Here is a 20,286-nt window from a genome sequence, read left to right as displayed (position 1 = left end):
CCCTGTGCCCCTGCAGACCTGGAGCTTCAGGGCTGTTGGGGTCACCTTAAAACTTGGGTTGTACCTCCAGTGGGACAAAACAGACGCCCCAACTCCTCCCTGAGCCCGTTGCCACCATCACAGTTCGTGCTTTGCTTTGCTGATTTGCCCAAACAAACCTTTTGTGCTTCTCAGCCTGTGAATTACTTCAGGTTCTCTCTCTGCCTTCCCCAGCTGGGGAGGATTTTGTTCCGTGCTCCGTTGGGGGTGTCACAGACAGACTGGGGAGAGCAAACTCTGCAGCTGCTGCTGCTGTGCATGGGAGGGAAGGAGCTTTTCCTGTGCCTGAGCGTTCCATCTTCTCCAGGGTTCTGCTCTGCTGCACCTCGGGGGTCTTTGAGGCTTGGGCAGGCTGTGCCAGCACGGCCAGTGTGGTGTAAAGGGAGTGCAACAAGCACAGATAGCTCTGTCTTGGCTTGAGGGAAAAACCCAAATATTTACCACAAAGGCAGAGGAGGGGATTCCTTTCGCTCTTTATTAAATCACTTCACTCTTTATTAAATTTAAGAAAAGAAAATGGATGTAAGAAGGATAACTGTTCTTAACTACTCTATGTGTACATATAACTGTAAATAGGCCAGAGCAAACTGCTCCCCCAGCACCAAAGGTAAAGAAAAACCCAAAGAGAACAACCCCCAAACTGTGGGTTCCTCCTGGAGCTGTTGCATTTATGGACAGGGTCAGTGTCACACCTGGGCTGGCTGAGAGGTGAGTTCTCAGCCTGTTCCCAGCGAGGCAGAGACGAGCAGGGAGCACTCAGATGAATTCTGTCTCTCCCTCTCTCCCTTCTCTCTCCCTCTCTCTCCCTCTCTCCCTTCTCTCTCCCTCTCTCCTTGTCCTTTCTTCCAAACGAAGAAGTTTCCTTCTTCTGAGAGTGGAGGAAATGGAGATAATTCCCAGGAATCTCCTTGCAGTCCAAATAGGCCCCCAGGAAGAGGGAAAGAAAAGGTCTGCAGTGTGTCCTGAAGCAGCTCAGTCTCTCCTCTCCTCTCTCTCTCTCTGAAGCTCAGGGTGCCCAGAGATGGAGGGGGGAAAGCAAAGAGCAGAGCCAGAAAAAGAGCTCTCACCAGCAAGCAGTGGCTCCTTTGCTGCTGCTGCCCAAAAGAAACCCCCAAAAAACGTCAAACCAGCACACAGGGAACAAAGAAAGAAAAACTTCTCCCCACCCCCAGGTGCTGGGGTTCTGTTCTCTCACCCCACCCAACCCTTAAGCTCGAATCTAAAAGCCATCAGCCATCCTTTGTTTTCACTCCTGAGACTCCAAACCTAAACCCTTTCTGTTGGTGTGGTGAGAAAAATCCTCTGAGGGGGCTCCTCTCAAACACCACCTTCCTGTGTTTGAACCTTTAACACCCTCCGAGACCTGAGTTTGGAACAAACCCCAGAATGTAGAGGGATAGTGGCAGTTCCAGGCTCAGGTGGGCTGGGCCTGGAACAAGGCAGAGCTGCACAGCCCATTGCTGGGAGGATCTTCATTCCCAGTAGGATAAATCACAGCCTCTGGGAGGGGGGTGGTCACTTGTGCTGGTTGTGGGGCTTTGGGGCAGAAATCAGTGATTGCTCAGAGTTTGCTCAAGTGTTCCTGGACACCTGAACCCCCCTGGACATTCCTGTGCCACCTGCCCTGGGTGCCCCTGCCTTGGCAGGGGGTTGGACTGGATGGTCCCCAGAGGGCCCTTCCAACCCCATCCTGAGGGATCCTGTGCTTTCATTTCTTTCCCCCGTGACTCAAACTCTCATCCCCAGCAGCAGGACGTGTCTTGGTGCAGTTTGTGTCCTTCAGATGAGGGGAAGGAGCATTTTCTAGGCTTGGCTCTGTTTGCCCTGTGTGTGCTTTGTTCTAGTAGGGCTTTTAACAGAGCAGAGCTGGCAGAGCCTTGGAGACAGGGCTGAACCCTCAGCTGCTTCACTCAACACATGGAGGGTTTGGCTTCTTCCTCCAAGAAATGTGGGGTTTGGTTTCTTTCTCCAGTAAATGTGAGGTTTGGTTTCTCCCTCAAGAGATTCAGGGTTTGGTTTCTTCCCCCAATAGATAAAGGGGTTTTACACTAAATAAATGTAGGGTGTGTTTGCTCAGTGGGTGTAGGGTTTGAGTTTCTTCCTCAATACATGGAGGGTTTGGTTTATTCCCCCAGCAGATATTGGGGTTTTACACTAAATAAATGTAGGGTCTCTTCCCTCAGTGGGTGTAGGGTTTGGTTTCTCCCTCAATACATGGAGGGTTTGGTTTCTTCCCCCAGTAGATAAAGGGGTTTTACACTAAATAAATGTAGGGTGTGTTTGCTCAGTGGGTGTAGGGTTTGGGTTTCTCCCTCAGGGGATGAAGGGTTTGGTTTCTCCCCCAAAAGATGCAGAGGTTTTACACAAAGTGTGCAGTTCCCTCACTGACAGCTGTGGGGTCTCTTCCCTCAGTGGGTGTAGGGTTTGGTTTCTCCCTCAGGGGATGCAGGGTTTGGTTTCTCCCCCAGTAGATATTGGGGTTTTACACTAAATAAATGTGGGGTCTCTTCCCTCAGTGGGTGCAGGGTTTGAGTTTCTCCCTCAAGAGATGGAGGGTTTGGTTTATTCCCCCAGTAGATATTGGGGCTTTACACTAAATAAATGTGGGGTCTCTTCCCTCAGTGGGTGTAGGGTTTGGGTTTCTCCCTCAGGGGGATGAAGGGTTTGATTTCTGCCCCAACAGATGGAGGGTTTTTACACTCAGTGTGCAGTTCCCTCACTGACAGCTGTGGGGTTTCTTCCCTCAGTGGGTGTAGGGTTTGGGTTTCTCCCTCAATCCATGGAGGGTTTGGTTTCTTCTCCAATAAATGCAGGGTTTAAACTGCAGCAGCTGCCATGTCCTGTCAGACCAAAGGTCCTCAGACCCCACAGTTGTGTCTCCAAGAGTGGCCAAGGCCAGCAATGCCTCTGGAGCAAAGCAACAGGGCCAGAGTGCCCCTCATCTCTCCTTAGCACCTCCCCAGGCCCTTTGGATGTTTGGATTTGGGATGGTGTGAGCTGGGAATGGGTTTTTCTGTTCAGTGACACCTCCTGGGTTTCTCTTCTGTGACCCTGTCAGGGGTGTGACAGCAGCTTTGAGGGTCTGCAGCCACCTTTGCTCAGCTGACCACGGTGTGGAGAGCTCTGGGGTTTGTGTCCTGCTGCTCCAGGGGATCCCTCCCATCCCTGCACTGGGGAGGCAGGATTGGGCTCAGGACTGGGAGAGGGAGAGGGAAGCTGTGGAGGGACTTCAACTTCACTTCCATTCTGAAGCCAGAGAGGGACTGGGGACAAGGGATGGAGGGACAGGACACAGGGAATGGCTTCCCACTGCCAGAGAGCAGGGATAGATGGGATATTGGGAAGGAATTCCTGGCTGGGAGGGTGGGCAGGCCCTGGCACAGGTGCCCAGAGAAGCTGTGGCTGCCCCAGCCCTGGGAGTGTCCCAGGCCAGGTTGGACAGGGCTTGGAGCACCCTGGGCTGGTGGGAGGTGTCCCTGCCCATGGCAGGGATGGCACTGGGTGGGCTTTGAGGTCCCTTCCCACCCACACCATTCCATGATTCTGTGGCTCATAAAACATCCTCCCATATCTCTGCTCCTTCCAGAATAACAGGAAATCCAGAGAGATCCAATTCCCTCTCCTTGATTTCACCCTGGAGAAGAGAAGGCTCTGGGGACACCTTGGAGTCAGTTCCAGTGCCTAAAGGGGCTCCAAGAGAACTAGAGAAAGATTTTGGACAAGAGTGTGGAGGAACAGGACAAGGGGAATGGCTTCCCACTGGGATACTGGGAAGGAATTCCTGGCTGGGAGGGTGGGCAGGCCCTGGCACAGATGCCCAGAGAAGCTGTGGCTGCCCCAGCCCTGGGAGTGTCCCAGGCCAGGTTGGACAGGGCTTGGAGCACCCTGGGCTGGTGGGAGGTGTCCCTGCCCAGGGCAGGGGTGGCACTGGGTGGGCTTTGAGGTCCCTTTCCACCCAAACCATCCTGTTACTCTGTGACTCTGTGGACAACTGTCACATGCCCTTTCAGTTCTCTCTTCCCACAAGGAGTGTCCCAGCTTAGTTAATTTCTCCATGTTTGGAGATTCTGTGCTTCTGGTTGTCCTTGCAGCCTTTGCCATCAATAAACAACAATGAAGATGATGAAATTATCTGTATTTCAGTCTCTTCATCATAGAAAACTCTACCTTCAGTTTTCATGGGGTGAGGGAAGGTTCCTGCCTCCTTCTGATGGCATCAGCCTTGTTCTGGTGGTTGCAAACTTTGCTCTTCCCTGTTACAGGAGCCTTGGAACTTCTCCTCATCTGCTTATATGAAGCTGCCTCTTCATTCCCACCATCTCCCTTCCATGAAGGGGCAGTGGGCACAGCCCCAAGGCTGCCAGAGCTCCAGGGACACTTGGATAATGCTCTAAGGGACAGGGTGGGATTGTTGGTGTGCCTGTGCAGGGCCAGGAGTGGGACTGGATGGTCCTTGGGGGTCCCTCCCAACTCAGGATGTTCTGTGATTCCATGAAACTGCTCCAACTTTGTGCTGGAAATTGTTGGGATTGTTGGGGTGGGATTGTTGGGGTGTCTGTGCAGGGCCAGGGGTTGGACTGGGTGGTCCTTGGGGGTTATTTTGGGATTCCTGGTTGTTGCCAGAGGCAGGAATTGTGCAGGGAGCAGCCAGGATGGGGTAAGGGGTGCCCTGTCAGGCCAGGGGGACCCTGCCAGGGGCTCCCAGTGGACCCAGCAGCTCCATGTGGAGGGTGCTTGGGAGCTGTGCCAGGGCTCTGGGGCAGGGGGGCAGCAGCAGCTCAGCCCTGGGGTGGGCAGGGACCCCCGAGGGTGGGTGTGTTTGCCACAGGATGAACTGCAGGAGGACTCTGGAGCTTGGCACAGCTCCACACCTGGCACAGGTGGGACGTGTCAGCCTCTCACAGGTGTGCCCTGCTGTGCCCACTGTGCTTTCTGTTTGGTACTGGACACTCTCTGGCCAGCACAGCTGATGAATCCCTGAGAGGGCCCTTCCCTCCCTCCCAGCCTGGGCAATGTTGCAGGTGTTGAGCAGAGCAGTAGAACAGCCATTGTTCAGCTGACTCCTGTGAGCACAGGAATCAGCACCTGGCACATGAGCAGCTCCTGCCCGGGCTGGGGTGGGCTCTGTGGGGGGAGCTGGCACAGCAGGGATGCTCTGACTGGCACCACTGCCCTCCAACCTCCGTGGCATCCAAAGTCACTCAAACCTGGAAAAGGCAGATCCCAAACTGAGGGGGTGGTAAGAGGTGTGAGCCTCTCCCTGTGTGAGGTGACCCTCTGGAAGCCATCAGGGCTGGGTAATTAAAGCTCACTCAGGTGGCACATTTGCCCGTGCCAGGCCCTGTGCCAGCCCCGTGTGTGGCTCCTGCCATGCTGGGGCATGAATCTTTAATAGCCCTGCCCGTGGGAGAGCCTTGAAAGCTGGGCAAGGAGAGTCCTGCCACTGTGAGTTGTGGTTTCTGCTTTATTCTTCCCAGCTTGGCTGCCTGGAGGGCACATGAACACTGATCATGGCTGGGGGTGGGCAAAGGGGGGCAGGGCTGGGAGGGGTGTAGGGCAGGAAGGAGCTTCCCAGGGGCTGGTTCCTTGCAGAGCTGCTCCAAAGCACACACTGGGTTTGTGTGCTGAGTCCTGGCACTGCTCTGTGCTTGGACTGGGCACTGTGTGGGTTTTCTCCTGTGCTCAGAGATTGCAGCATTTAGGTCAGATCTGGATTATCCCTTTTTCCATGGAAGATGTACCAGTGAGGCAATCCCAGCGCTCTGGGCCCCCCTGGCTGCTCTGCTGCCTTTCCCTGGGCTCTGTTTGGCTTTCCTCCTGTTTTTCCTTCCTTTTTTCCTGGGAAATTCAGAGCTGGGAGCAGCCTGCAGTGTGACCACAGGGCTGTAATGCCTGGATTGCTGGGTGGGATTTATGTTGTGCTGAGATGATGGACGTGAGCTCTGGGAGGCTCCTTTAATCTCAGACACTCTGCTGGAAGCTCACTGAGGTTTCTAAGCTGATTCTGAAGGCATGTTCAGATCTCTCATCTGAAATTTAATTTATTAAATTTTAATCAAAAACCATGTGAATTAAACATAGTTCAGAAAAAAAGATCAGTACTCCCCCTAAGCTGGGACATGATTCGTGGTCTGGGGGAATGCTGTTCTTTCTGTGCAAACCTGAGCTGGTTTAAAGGTGACCCTGCAGGAGAAATGACCCAACACAAAAGGGATTGTAAATCAGAGTTACAACTTAATAACCATATTCCAATAAATGCAATGGCACAAAGAGAAATTGGGTTTAACCCCCAAGCCCAGCAGTCTAACCCAGCCCCCTGGGGCACAAACACAGGGGGGTTTGGTGGCCCCTGTGCTGAGCCCCACGTGGTTCCTCCAAGGCCAAAGGCAAAGGAAGGGACAAAGCTGTTGGTGCAGATGATGGCACAGTCTGGGCCAGAGTGGTGGCTCCTCCTGGCCAGGGGCTGCTCCTCCTCTGGATCCAATCAGTGGTTCCCCAAGTCCCAACCCCCAAGATTGTGTCCCCTGAGGTTTGGGTGGGAGCCCCCAGTGCCTCCCCCAGGGCAGGGAGTTCCACCCTGGGGGATCTGACTCTGGCACTCAGGGGGGATTTTGGACTCGTTGCTGGCCCCTGAGCAGAGCTGAGCCCTCAGGTGGGTGTGGAGGTGCCAAGGAGTCCCTGCAGGGCAGTTCTCCCAGCTCCTCTGCCAGGCTTCTTTCCCAGCCAGCTCCCAGCCTGAGGGCTCAGCTGTGCCCTGGGCAGCTGCTGCCAATGGGCCCTTGGGAACAGTTGCTGGGCAATGGCCCAGAGGGTTTGGAATGCCCAGCTTTGGGCACACCCACACTGGGACAAACTGGGCCCACCTGCTCAACTGGGACAAAGCCCCATTTCCAGATGCTGCACTGGGAGGAGTAGGATCACCTCTGTGATCACCTCTGGGATCTCCACTAGGATCACTGAGCACCCAGGACTGTCAAGAAGGCCATCCCTTGGTCTGGAGCTTGTCATGATCCCTGTGGTCACTCCCTGCCCTCAACTGAAGGCGCAAAAGGGGCTGTGGGAAAGCTGAGACTGGGCACAGAGTGGCTGGAGAGCAGCCAGACAGAGGGACCTGGGGGGACTGAGGGACAGGAAGCTCAACAGGAGCCACCAGTGTGCCCAGGTGGCCAAGAAGGCCAAGGGGATCCTGGCCTGGATCCAAAGTAGCGTGGCCAGCAGGCCCAGGGCAGTGACCCTTCCCCTGGACTCTGCCTTGGGGAGGCCACACCTTGAGTGTTGTGTTCAGTTCTGGGCCCCTCAGTTGAGGAAAGAGATTGAGGGGCTGGAGCGGGGCCAGAGAAGAGCAACGAGGCTGGAGAAGGGACTGGATGTGGCTCTGAGTGTCCTTTTAAACACCTCCAGGGACAGAGAATCCACCATGTCTTGATCCAACCCCACTGTGATCACCAGCCCAGGGCACTCTGTGCCCTGGGCTGGTGATCACAGTGGGGTTGGATCAAGGGTTGGACTTGATGATCTCAGAGGTCTCTTCCAACCCAACTGATTCTGTGATTTTCTGATGATTCTATGGCTGACCCGCCCGTGGGGAGGGGCTGGAGGGAGGTGGAGGCTGAGCTGCCACTGCTGGGCAGGTCTCACAAGGGTGATGCAGGTGAGCTGCCCAATCCCTTCTGAACTAGGTGTGAAAATGCCCTGGACATTATCTTGGGAGCAAAGAGAGGTAAACCCTTGGATGGACAGGTCATTCTGTGGGGTTTGGGGTGTGTTTGGCCATGGCCCTACCCTTGTCCTCCACCAACAGCAGCTCCTGCAACAAGAGTCAGGTAAAGGTCATGGTAAACACAGCTCTGCAAATGAGACTTTAGATTTCATGTGCCAGGGCTTAATGCTCTGCAGGTGGGAACTGGAGGTGGGGGAGGGACTGGGAAGGTGCACTGGGAGAGGTGGTTCTCTCCCTGTGTCCAAACGTGGGAAAGGTGTGTTGGCAGGAGACACTCCAGCATCCTGGCATTGTTCTGGAAATGCCCTGGCACAGGTGCCCAGAGAAGCTGTGGCTGCCCCAGCCCTGGGAGTGTCCCAGGCCAGGTTGCACAGGGCTTGGAGCCACCTGGGCTGGTGGGAGGTGTCTCTGCCCATGGCAGGGGTTGGCACTGGTGGGTTTTAGGGTCTCTTCCAACCCAAACCATTCTGTGGTTCCAGGATTCTGTGTTCCCTGTTTGTCTTGTCCATGTCCTGCTGCTCAACTACCCAACTCAGAGGGCACAAAGTGCCTGCACAGCAAGGGTTTGGCTGCTTTGATGCCTCACCTGGTCTGTAGGATTGGGCAGTTTGTGTTTCTGGAAGTGTCTGTGGGACCACCAGACAGTTCAGTGTTCCTGAGGGGCTCTTTGGCTCAGTCAGAAAAACACCAAGCCAGAAAATCAATTAATTTTAAAAATATTTGTCCACTGTTTCCTGGGAGTAGTTTGTTCCTATCTCTGACTGTCTCCTCACCTTCAAGAGGTGCTGGTGGTGGCTCCTGGGAAGGTCCTGGGATGGTCCTGGCCATGCTTTCCATGAGCAGCTCACTGTGTGTAGCCAAGGGGCATGGCCTGGGCTGGCCAGCTGGCTCTGGGGGGTTGGCAGCACTGGGGCACCTCCTGCTGTGCTGCCAATTCCTGCAGCTGACCCAACATGGGGCAGCTTTTGCTCTGCCTGCTGGGGAGACACTTCCCTCCACAGCAGGCAAAGCCAAACCTAGACCTTGCTCTGGGTCTGAAACCAGTTCCAGATGTTTCTGGGGAAAGCTGGCAGAAGTGAAACCCTGCAAAGTCCTAATCAGCTCACACAGATTTACTGGGAGTTCTTTCCTTCATGTCCTCTGTAACACTCAGAGGCTGTTTTGCTGTGACCTGGATCTCTTTGTTCCTCATTCCTGTTCTTAATAAATTAGAAAATGAGAAGTTGGCAGTAGGTTTTTACCCAGTTCCTCCTGTTTATTGTCCATCCATCCCTTACAGGTACATTTTGTGACCCTTCAGTCTCTGCTTAACTGTCTCAAGCAATCCAAGTCTTCTCTGCTCTTCTTTAAAAAGGAGCACAAGTTACTCCAGTGCTCTTTCCATGCTCAGTGATTTGTGGTGATCCTGTGAAATTCCTGACTTTGTGAGCCTGCTGTGCCCTCAGACAGGGAAATGGCACCTTCAACCCACCCTCACCCTCTGGGGGTGAATCCAGGCCTGTGCAGGTCGAGTTTAGCTGGTGCTGCCTCTGAGCAGCTCTGCCTCCCTTTCCATGGAGATGTTCTTGGATGTCTTTGGGATGGATCTACAGCTGCAGTTCTACCTGAGGGTGCTGAGTGGCTGCTCAGCACAGTGAGTGTGGTGCAGGGGGGCTGCTTTGCCCCAGTCTGCCTGATGACTTCAGAAAGTAAATGAGGCAAGTGTTCGATGTTATTTTATACTCCCACAGGGCTGAGTCTCAGCTCCCTGGGTGACTCCTGCTTTGTGTTCCTACTGCTCTGTTGGTCTGTCTGTCCAGCACTGCTGAGTTCTGCTGTGGTTACAGGGACTGTAACTGTGCTGCCTGCTCTTGCCTTTCCCTTTGCTGTCCCATGTCCAGCCTTGTTTTCTCAGTGCCAAAATAGCCTCTATTCCCACACCCTCCTGAGGATCAGCCCTGCCAGGGGCTGGGTCTGATACAGAGCTCGTTGCCTTTGGTCACCTCATCTGTGTTGGGTTATTCTCAGAATCACAGAGTGGTTTGGGTTGGAAGGGACCTTAAACCCCTCCCATCCCACCCCTGCCATGGGCAGGGACACCTCCCACCAGCCCAGGGTGCTCCAAGCCCTGTCCAACCTGGCCTGGGACACTCCCAGGGCTGGGGCAGCCACAGCTTCTCTGGGCACCTGTGCCAGGGCCTGCCCACCCTCCCAGCCAAGAATTCCCTCTCAATACCCATCTATCCCTGCCCTCTGGCAGTGGGAAGCCATTCCCTTGTCCTGTCCCTCCATCTCTTGTCCCAGGTCCCTCTCCAGCTCTCCCGGAGCCCCTTTAGGCACTGGAAGTGGCTCTGAGGTCTCTCTGGATCCTTCTCCTCTCCAGGTGAACCCCCCCCCCAGGTGTCCCAGCCTGGCTCCAGAGCAAAGGGGCTCCAGCCCTTTGATCATTTCCATGGCCTCGTCTGGACTTGCTCCAACAAGTCCAAGCATTGGGCTCTCCATGGCAAACATGGTCATTTTCAGTGATGATTGAATGAGATTTTGTGGGCACTGAGAGGCGGTTTCCCTTCACACAAAACATGGATTCCAGCACAGGAAGTGTGCTGGTTTAAAGGTGAACCTGCAGGAGAAATGACCCCAACACAAAAGAGATTATAAATCACAGTTACGATTTAATAACAATATTCCAATCAATGCAATGGCACAAAGAGAAATTGGGTTTAACCCCCAAGCCCAGCAGTCTAACCCAGCCCCCTGGGGCACAAACACAGGGGGGTTTGGTGGCCCCTGTGCTGAGCCCCACGTGGTTCCCTCGAGGCCAAAGGCAAAGGAAGGGACAAACCTGTTGGTGCAGATGATGGCACAGTCTGGGCCAGAGTGGTGGCTCCTCCTGGCCAGGGGCTGCCCCTCCTCTGCATCCAATCAGTGGTTCCCCAGTCCCCAAAGCCCAAGATTGTCTCCCCTGAGGTTTGGGTGGGAGCCCCCAGTGCCTCCCCCAGGGCAGGGAGTTCCACCCTGGGGGATCTGACTCTGGCACTCAGGGGGGATTTTGGACTCGTTGGTGGCCCCTGAGCAGAGCTGAGCCCTCAGGTGGGTGTGGAGGTGCCAAGGAGTCCCTGCAGGGCAGTTCTCCCAGCTCCTCTGCCAGGCTTCTTTCCCAGCCAGCTCCCAGCCTGAGGGCTCAGCTGTGCCCTGGGCAGCTGCTGCCAATGGGCCCTTGGGAACAGTTGCTGGGCAATGGCCCAGAGGGTTTGGAATGCCCAGCTTTGGGCACACCCACACAGGGACAAACTGGGCCCACCTGCTGAAGTGGGATAGGAAGAGAACAAAAGCCCTGCTGTTCCCTGCTAACCCTCTGCCCCTTGGCACAGGTGTGGAGGGGCACCCTGGCCCGGCTGCACTACAGGAGGACCAAGGCTGCCCTCACCATCCTGCGGCACTACCGGCGCCACAAGGTGAAGTCCTACGTGCGGGAGGTGACGCGGCGCTTCCAGGGCGTGCGCTCCATGCGCGACCGCGGCCGCCGCCTGTCCTGGCCCACGCCCCCCAGGGTGCTGCGGCGCTTCGAGGAGGCCCTGCAGGCCATCTACCACAGGTACCCCCGGCCCCACAGCCCCTCAGGAGTTGGGAAAGTCACAGGAGAACTGTTCAGGAATAGGGTGTCTTTGTGCCCTTGACCAGCAAATATTGGGTGTTTCCAAGGTTTAGCATTGACTTGCATTGGATTCTGTGTTGGGAGGGACCCTCAAGGATCCAAGTCCAGCTCTCAGTGGCCCACATGGAATTCAAGGCTGGTTTGGCCCTGCTGACCATGTGCCACAGGCACACCCCAACCCTCCATCCCTCAGCCCAGAGCTGCTGTTTGTCCCATAAAAGTTGGACAAATCACTGAGGAACATTAGTTGGATGTCGGAAATGAAGTGACTTTGTGCCCCTTGACACAGGAAATATTTATTGTTTCAAAGATTTGACTTTGAATCCCAAAATATTCAGTGCTGGAAGGACCCACGAGGATCTTCAAGTCCAACTCCCAAGTGAATCACCCACAGCCATAGAATCATGGGAGGGTTTGGGTTGGAAGGACCTTAAAGACCATTCAGTTCCACCCCCTGCCATGGGCAGGGACACCTCCCACTACAAATTATTCCTGTTTCTGATACAAGGCCCCAGCAGGCACCCAACCCAACCCAACCCAACTCAATGCAACCCAACCCAACCCAACCCAACCTAACGCAACCCAACCCAACCCAACCCAACCCAACCCATCTCAAACCCAACCCAACTCAGCCCAACCCAGCCCAACCCAACCCAACCCAACCCAACCCAACCCATCTTGAACCCAACCCAAATCAATCCAACCCAAGCAAACGCAACGCAACCACACCAAACCCAATCTAACCCAACCCAACCTAACCCAATCCAACCCACTCCACCTCACCCCAACCCTTCGGTGCAGTGGGTGCTGAGGGACCATCCAAAAATCTCTGATCCAGTTGCCCGAGTCATTTAGAGAGGACAGACATTGTATTTCCTTCTTTGGCCCCTTCCTGGCCTTTCTGGTTGGCTGTGAAAGACAAGAGCAGCTGCTGTAGGATGAGAGGAAGAGAAAAGGGATCTTCTCAACTCCTTGCAGCAAGGCAGTATTTTGCTGCAGAGAAATGAGTGATGTCCCCCTGGCCACTCATGTTCTGGGTGCACAAAAGGTGCCTTTATGAAACCTCCTGGTGTGTAAAGGCCATGACCTTTTTTCTCTGGTAACGTGTAAGCAAAGCAGTTCTGATTCCAGTTTGAAAAATTATGACCTTCTGAAAGTGGCTGAACAAGAGCAGTGTTGGCTGGAGGGGCTTTCAGAGGTCCCCAATCTGCTTGCAGGGGTTACCACCAGCTCTAGATCAAAGCAACTTTGTTGTTTTCCCCAGCTGTCTCCTTCAAGAGAGACATCCATCCACCCCCAGCCTGTCTGGGCACAGTCCTGCTTTCAGAAGAAGCACAGTTACCATAACTACAGAATCTGAGTTGCTAAAAGTCTTTTTATAGCATCAGTCCTGGAGACCTGGTGCTGCTGCTGAGGGCTGGAGTGTGGTGTGGAGCAGTGGATGGGCTGCCCTGGCCTGTCCCAGGTCAGAGCTCAATCAAAGGGCCAAAATCAGCTGTTAAAGGAGAAGGATGTTGTAAATGAGCCAAAAATGGGCTTGCAAACACTTTATTGCAAACAGATGCACCAATAGTTGACTTTAGGGTGGGGGACTGGGAGTTTGGCAGCCAGACCTGTCAGGGTTGGAGATGATATGTGGCATTACAATGTCAGCTGATGTTTCCAGCCTTAAGGAAGGACTTCTTAGGGGTGTCCTTGTGCTGCTGTGGGCTCAGGAGTCCTTACAGGGTGCAGTCCAGGCTGTGGGACTGACTCAGCTGTGTCATGGCAGGTGGAGAGCAGCTGAGCTCATCAGGAGTGTCCCACCAGAGCTCCTCCCCCAGCTGAGGGCCAAGGTGGCTGCCATGGAAGTGCTGAAGGGACACAGAGCTGACATTGGGCTGCAGAGAGCATGGCAGGGGAACTACATTGCACTGGTGAGTCTGAGGGACCAGCACAATGGCCAAGGGAAAGAGGCCAAAAGGGTGGGAATCTGGAAAAGTGACTGTTGGTTTCTTGGGATGGAGAAGCACTTTGAAGTTTCCTGTGTAAAGGGGTTTTGTAGTATAAAATCTTGACTTCCACTGCACCAGGAGTGATTTCTGAGTTCTGGGCAGCACCAGCACTTTTAAAGGGGATGAGCAGGACCATCATCTGGCTCTGAACTGGGCAAAGAGAGGCCTCAGTGGAAAACTGAAATGCTGGATAGAGTGGAAAGCTAAAATGCTGGATGAAGTGGGAAAAAGCACAGAATGGACAGGAACAAAGAAACCCTCTCTGGGCAGGTTTGGTGGGTTCCCTTTGCTCCATCCTTCCTTTGGGGCTTCTGTTGAGTAGAGGTTTGGTTTCACAAGGCACAGGCTGGAGGGGGCCTCCCTCCCTCCCCTCAGTCATCAGGGAGGGTCCTGAGCCTGTGTTTGCCCTTCCAGAAAGCAGACAGTGCCCAAAGCTCTGGCTCCTTCGTCCCTGTTGCCAACGAGCTGAAGAGGAAGGACAAGTACATGAACGTCCTCTTCTCCTGCCACGTCCGCAAGGTACCACAGGGCTGGGGGCACTCCTGGGTCCAGGGAACCCTTGGGAAGCCAAGGGCAGGGGGGTGACCCTGGCAGTGTTTAAACAGGCAGCAGCTCAAAGCAGCCTGTTCTGAGGGGCTGTGTTGGTGATTTTTGGATGGACACATCCCTCAGCACCTACTGCACCAGAGGGTTGGGTTGGGTTGAATTGCGTTGGGTTGGGTTGGGTTGGGTTGGGTTGGGTTGCGTTGGGTTGAGTTGGGTTGGGTTGGGTTGGATTGGGTTGGGTTGGATTGCATTGGGTTGGGTTGGGTTGGGTTGGATTGGGTTGGGTTGGGTTGGGTTGGAGTGGATGGGGTTGGGTTGGGTTGGGTTGCATTGGGTTGGGTTGGGTTGGGTTGGATTGGGTTGGGTTGGATTGCATTGGGTTGGGTTGGATTGCATTGGGTTGGGTTGGGTTGGGTTGGGTTGCATTGGGTTGGGTTGGATTGCATTGGGTTGGGTTGGATTGCATTGGGTTGGGTTGGGTTGGGTTGGGTTGCATTGGGTTGGGTTGGATTGCATTGGGTTGGGTTGGGTTGGGTTGGGTTGGGTTGGAGTGGATGGGGTTGGGTTGGGTTGGGTTGGGTTGGGTTGGGTTGGGTTGGGTTGGATTGGGTTGGGTTGGGTTGGATTGGGTTGGGTTGAGTTGCATTGGGTTGGGTTGAGTTTGGTTAGGTTGGGTTGAGTTGTGTTTAGTTGTGGGTTGGGATGGGTTGTGTTTAGCCGTGTTGGGCTGGGTTAGGATGGGTTGGGTTGAGTTGGGTTGGGTTGGGATGGTTGGATTTGATTGGGTTGGGTTGGATTGTGTTGAGTTGTGTAGAGTTGGGTTAGGATGGGTTGTGTTGGGTTGTGTTGGGCTCGGTTGGGTTGAGTTAAGTTGGATTGGGTTGAGCTGGGTTGGGTTGCGATGGGTTGGGTTGAGTTGGGTTGGGATTGGTTGGGTAGGGTTGGATTGGATTGGGTTGAGTTGGATTGGGTTGGGCTGGGTTGGGTTGGATGGGGTTGGGTTGGGGTGGGTGGGGTTGGGTTGGGTTGGATTGGATGGGGTTGGATTGGGGTGGGTGGGGTTGGGTTGGGTTGGATTGGATGGGGGTGGGTTGGGTTGGGTTGAGTTGGGATGGGTTGGGTTGAGTTGGGATGGGTTGGGTTGAGTTGGATTGGATTGGGTTGCGTTGGATTGGATTGGGTTGAGTTGGATGGGGTTGGGTTGGGGTGGGTGGGGTTGGGTTGGGGTGGGTTGGGTTGGGTTGAGTTGGATTGGATTGGGTTGGATTGGATTGGATTGGATTGGGTTGAGTTGGATTGGATTGGGTTGAGTTGGATTGGATTGGGTTGAGTTGGATTCGATTGGGTTGAGTTGGATTGGGTTGGGATTGGTTGGATTGCGTTGAGTTGGTTTGGGTTGGATTGAGTTTAATTGGGCTGGGTGTCTGCTGTGGCCTTGTTGTGTCAGAGTCACAAATAAATTGCAGTGGGAGGTGTCCCTGCCCATGGCAGGGCTTGGAACTGAATGGTCTTTCAGGTCCTTTCAACCCAAACCATTCTGTGGTTCTGCACAACTGGTTTGGGTCTGATGCTTTTCACGGAAGAATTCAGAGGGGTTTTGTTAATTTGCTTGGAAGGTTTAAAGAACTAATTAGACAACCATGCTTGCCTGGTTTTCATGGATAGTTCCTAATGAGGCTGGTTTGAAATGTCTGTCAGGGCAGGATATTTGAATTTTCCACAGCCAGTTTCAGTGGCAGGCCAGGGCTGCAGATCTTCAGTGCTTTTAAGGAGCTGTGTATTTTTATTCCTTTTCACTTCTCCAAACGTGCTCCTGCACTTGGTCCCTGTGTGCATAATTATCCTTTATGACTCTGCAAATATTGTATGGAACAGCAGCAGCCCAGTCTGTTCTGCAGCACAGAATCTCACAAACTCTGTCAGCATTAGTGACTTAGATTGTTTATTCAGCAGTGAATTGTGCTTTTAAAAATAGAACTCTCTAATTGCTTTCCAAGCAGACTCTTGCAGGGCAGTTCTGCTGCTGGTCCTGTGTCCTGGGTTTGCTGGGGGGGTGAGTGTTGGTGTCAGGATTAAAGGAGGATCAGGTGGGGCTGAATCCAAACCTCCTCTTTATTACCTTGGGCAAGGAAATCGGAGGGGAATTTCCCTCTGACTTTCCTAAAGTTTGGCTGGAAACAAAATTTCAAGAAGTTCATTTCAAGAAGTTGTTCCAGTTGTTGCTGTTTCTGGCTTGTGCTGGATTGAACTTAAACCTGCAGGAGAAATGAACCCAACACCAAAGAGATTATAAATCAGAGTTACAATTTAATACCAATATTCCAATCAATGCAATGGCACAAAGAGAAATTGGGTTTAACCCCCAAGCCCAGCAGTCTAACCCAGCCCCCTGGGGCACAAACACAGGGGGGTTTGGTGGCCCCTGTGCTGAGCCCCACGTGGTTCCCCCGAGGCCAAAGGCAAAGGAAGGGACAAACCTGTTGGTGCAGATGATGGCACAGTCTGGGCCAGAGTGGTGGCTCCTCCTGGCCAGGGGCTGCTCCTCCTCTGCATCCAGTGAGCGGTTCCAGAAGTCTCCAAAGCCCAAGATTCTCTCCCCTGAGGTTTGGGTGGGAGCCCCCAGTGCCTCCCCCAGGGCAGGGAGTTCCACCCTGGGGGATCTGACTCTGGCACTCAGTGGGGATTTTGGACTCGTTGGTGGCCCCTGAGCAGAGCTGAGCCCTCAGGTGGGTGTGGAGGTGCCAAGGAGTCCCTGCAGGGCAGTTCTCCCAGCTCCTCTGCCAGGCTTCTTTCCCAGCCAGCTCCCAGCCTGAGGGCTCAGCTGTGCCCTGGGCAGCTGCTGCCAATGGGCCCTTGGGAACAGTTGCTGGGCAATGGCCCAGAGGGTTTGGAATGCCCAGCTTTGGGCACACCCACACAGGGACAAACTGGGCCCACCTGCTCAACTGGGACAATACCTCATCCTGTTCCCTGACTGCAAGGACAGAGCTCCAGCAGTCTTGTGCTTCTGGGAATGCAGAAATCCTTGAGCATCCAACAGGCCTTGTTTGTGCACCTCCTGTGCTGGGAAAGTCCATTTCCTGAGGGGTTTGTTGCCCTGAGGTCCCAGCACTTCAGTAATAAAAGCTGGGGATGGAATTGGTGTTACCCACAGAAAGAGCATTTCCCCTGAGCCTGAAAGGTGCATTCAGAGGCAAAGCTGACCATGGAGACAGGAAGTCAGCAGCTCTGCAGTGACTGTAGGGTTAGACACTTGCAGCCTTGTGGGTTTGAAATTATCTTGTCCTTTTTTTGACCTTTTGAGAGGTTAAATTGTTGGTTGCTTTCTTCTCTCAGAGAGGTCAGGCTTGATCTCCTGCTTGCCTGCTCAGTTGGGGATTCCTTGGCAGGGCTTTTGGGGTCATCAGTAAGGAAACTCCATCCTTGGAAGTGTCCCAGGCCAGGTTGGACAGGGCTTGGAGCACCCTGGGCTGGTGGGAGGTGTCCCTGCCCATGGCAGGGGTGGCTCTGGGTGGGCTTTAAGGTCCCTTCCAACCCAAACCATTCCATGATTCCATAATCTCAGCACTGTTGTTGAGGACAGAAATGCAGCTCTGTGGGGTCTCAGGGGTGTTTGTGAGCCTGGTGATTCCAGCACATCTCATGGGACAACTGCCATGCAAACAACCCCATCCAAACCATGCTTGGACAGGACATCTTCCTGAGGGAACCATTGGTCTCCCTTTTGTGTGGACAAGGAATGTCCAGGCAAACCTGAAGGGAGCAGAGGAGGGAAGACAGACAATGCTGAGCTTTGACAGGGAACCAGACAAGGATTTGACCTTTGAAAATGGAGCATTTCCCTTTCCAGCCAGTGCACTCCTTTAGGTCGTGTGGCAGGGCTTGAGTGAGCCCTGGACTTGCAGGCTGAGCAGCAGAGAGAAGGTGTGTGGGTGACTCTGTGCTCTGACTGCAGGAGCTCAGACTCCCCCTGAGAACATCCTCCCTCTGCCCTTCACATGGAGCAATTTCTGTCTTAAAATGAAGCTGTTTCTCTTGACAGAAATACAAACTGGAGCCTCTTCCCCCCCAGTGCCAACAATCCAAGGGGGAGCCTCAGTGCTGGGGACAGGGGGGATCCTCCTGATTGCCACATCCCCTTTTAATTGATAATAAATAAAATCATCACGTTTCTTCCTTTTGGCTTCAACTTCCCCATGTCCTACTGAATGTCACTGGCACAGGGTGGCACCTGGTGGGCCCACATCAGGGCATTTGAGAGGAAACAGGGAGGAGGTTTGTCCATTCCTGGTGCTAAACCTGCTCTGTCGTGGATTTACAAACTGGCTCTTTGTTGCTCAACTGAAAACTGGTCCATGGGAAGCTTTAGGAGAGTGAAGAATGAGTAGAGCAATGGAAGTGTCATTAATTATCAGGTGGTTTCTTTGCTTCCCTAAATTATCCTCCTGGACAAAGCAGGAGTGCAGAGAGCAAAACTGCTCCAGGACATCTGGGGTGGATTTTCATGATTCAGCTGATTTGAGGACTCTTGAACAGAAAATGTGCTGGTCCTGCTGGTCCCTGAGGCAGGAAAGTGTCAGTGGGAACCACAGGGAGGTGCCAGCGGGAATGAGGGGCCACTTTGGGGAGTGTTTTATTTCAGGAGCACCATCAGCCCTTCTTGGTGGCTTCTAAGAAAAGGAGGTTCAGAGGTGACCTCATCACTCTCTACAACCACCTGAAGGGAAGTTGTGGCCAGGTGGGGGTTGGTCTCTTCTCCCAGGCACTCAGCAATAGGACAAGGGGGCACGATGGGCTCAAGCTCTGCCAGGGGAAACTGAAGTTGGAGATGAGAAAGAAATTCTTTGCAGAGAGAGTGCTCAGGGATTGGAATGGGCTGCCCAGAGAGGGGGTGGATTCCCCATCCCTGGAGGTTTTTCAGCTGAGCTTGGCCGTGGCACTGAGTGCCATGATCTGGTAAAGGGCCTGGAGTTGGACCAAGGGTTGGACTTGATGTTCTCAGAGGTCTTTTCCAACCCAATCCATTCTGTGATTCTGTGGATGTGGCACTGAGTGAGAATCCACCATGTCTTGATCCAACCCCACTGTGATCACCAGCCCAGGGCACTGAGTGGTGATCACAGTGGGGTTGGGCTGGTGATCCCAGTGGGGTTGGATCAAGGGTTGGTCTTGATGATCTCAGAGGTCTTTTCCAACCCAGCTGAGAAGAGCAACGAGGCTGGAGAAGGGACTGGAGCACAAGTGCTGTGGGGAGAGGCTGAGGGAGCTGGGGGTGTTTAGCCTGGAGAAGAGGAGGCTCAGAGGTGACCTCAGCACTGTCTGGAACTGCCTGAAGGGATGTTGGACCCAGGTGGGGGTTGGTCTCTTCTCCCAGGCACTCAGCAATAGGACAAGGGGGCATGATGGGCTCAAGCTCTGCCAGGGGAAATTGAAGTTGGAGATGAGAAAGAAATTCTTTGCAGAGAGAGTGCTCAGGGATTGGAATGGGCTGCCCAGAGAGGGGGTGGATTCTCCATCCCTGGAGGTGTTTAAGATGAGACTGGACATAGCACTGAGTGCCATGTCTGGTGATCACAGTGGGGTTGGACCAAGGGTTGGACTTGATGATCTCAGAGGGCTTTTCCAACCCAGCTGATTCTGGAATTCTGTGATTCCCTTGGTCACCAAACCACGTGTGGACTGGCACCAGCAGTGCCAGGTGTCTGCTCTGGACATTTAGCTGCAGTCTAACACACTTCTTTCCTTGAACAGAAAAGGCATTAAAAGGGTAACTTAAACAGGCACAGGTTAAGCCAAAATTCACATATTTATGTTTGGAACACACAGGATATTGATTATCTCTTTTAGCTGATGGAGCACAGCATTGATCCAGTGAATTCTGCAGGAAGATTCTAGATCAGGAGGAGTTTCTTGGTGAAAAGGGCTGTTGTCAGGCTTTGGAAGGGGCTGCCCAGGGAGGTGGTGGAGCCCCAGCCCTGGAGGTGCCCAAGGCAGGACTGTCCATGGCACTCAGTGCTCTGGGCTGGGGACAAGGTGGGCATCGGGCACAGGGTGGGCTCCATGGGCTGGGAGGGCTTTTCCAAGGTGGGCATCGGGCACAGGGTGGGCTCCATGGGCTGGGAGGGCTTTTCCAAGGTGGGCATCGGGCACAGGGTGGGCTCCATGGGCTGGGAGGGCTTTTCCAAGGTGGGCATCGGGCACAGGGTGGGCTCCATGGGCTGGGAGGGCTTTTCCAAGGTGGGCATCGGGCACAGGGTGGGCTCCATGGGCTGGGAGGGCTTTTCCAAGGTGGGCATCGGGCACAGGGTGGGCTCCATGGGCTGGCAGGGCTTTGCCAAGGTGGACATCAGGCA

General features: G+C 54.0%; 1 protein-coding gene across 2 annotated transcripts in view; it reads left to right on the top strand.

Moving 5' to 3' along the window:
- MYO1D (myosin ID) overlaps positions 1-20,286 on the top strand; it is a 215,458-nt gene that overhangs the window by 113,823 nt on the left and 81,349 nt on the right. For both annotated transcript variants that reach the window (XM_071577407.1, XM_071577408.1), the window contains exons 17-19: positions 11,110-11,333; positions 13,165-13,309; positions 13,802-13,906. In XM_071577407.1, the coding sequence (XP_071433508.1) occupies positions 11,110-11,333; positions 13,165-13,309; positions 13,802-13,906 (474 nt within the window). The remainder of the gene's footprint in view (positions 1-11,109; positions 11,334-13,164; positions 13,310-13,801; positions 13,907-20,286) is intronic.

Source organism: Pithys albifrons, chromosome 25 (genome assembly GCF_047495875.1).
Source record: "Pithys albifrons albifrons isolate INPA30051 chromosome 25, PitAlb_v1, whole genome shotgun sequence".
Classification (NCBI taxonomy): domain Eukaryota; kingdom Metazoa; phylum Chordata; class Aves; order Passeriformes; family Thamnophilidae; genus Pithys; species Pithys albifrons.
Note: the sequence above shows the minus strand (reverse complement) of the source record. Positions and strands in the feature narration are given on the sequence as shown.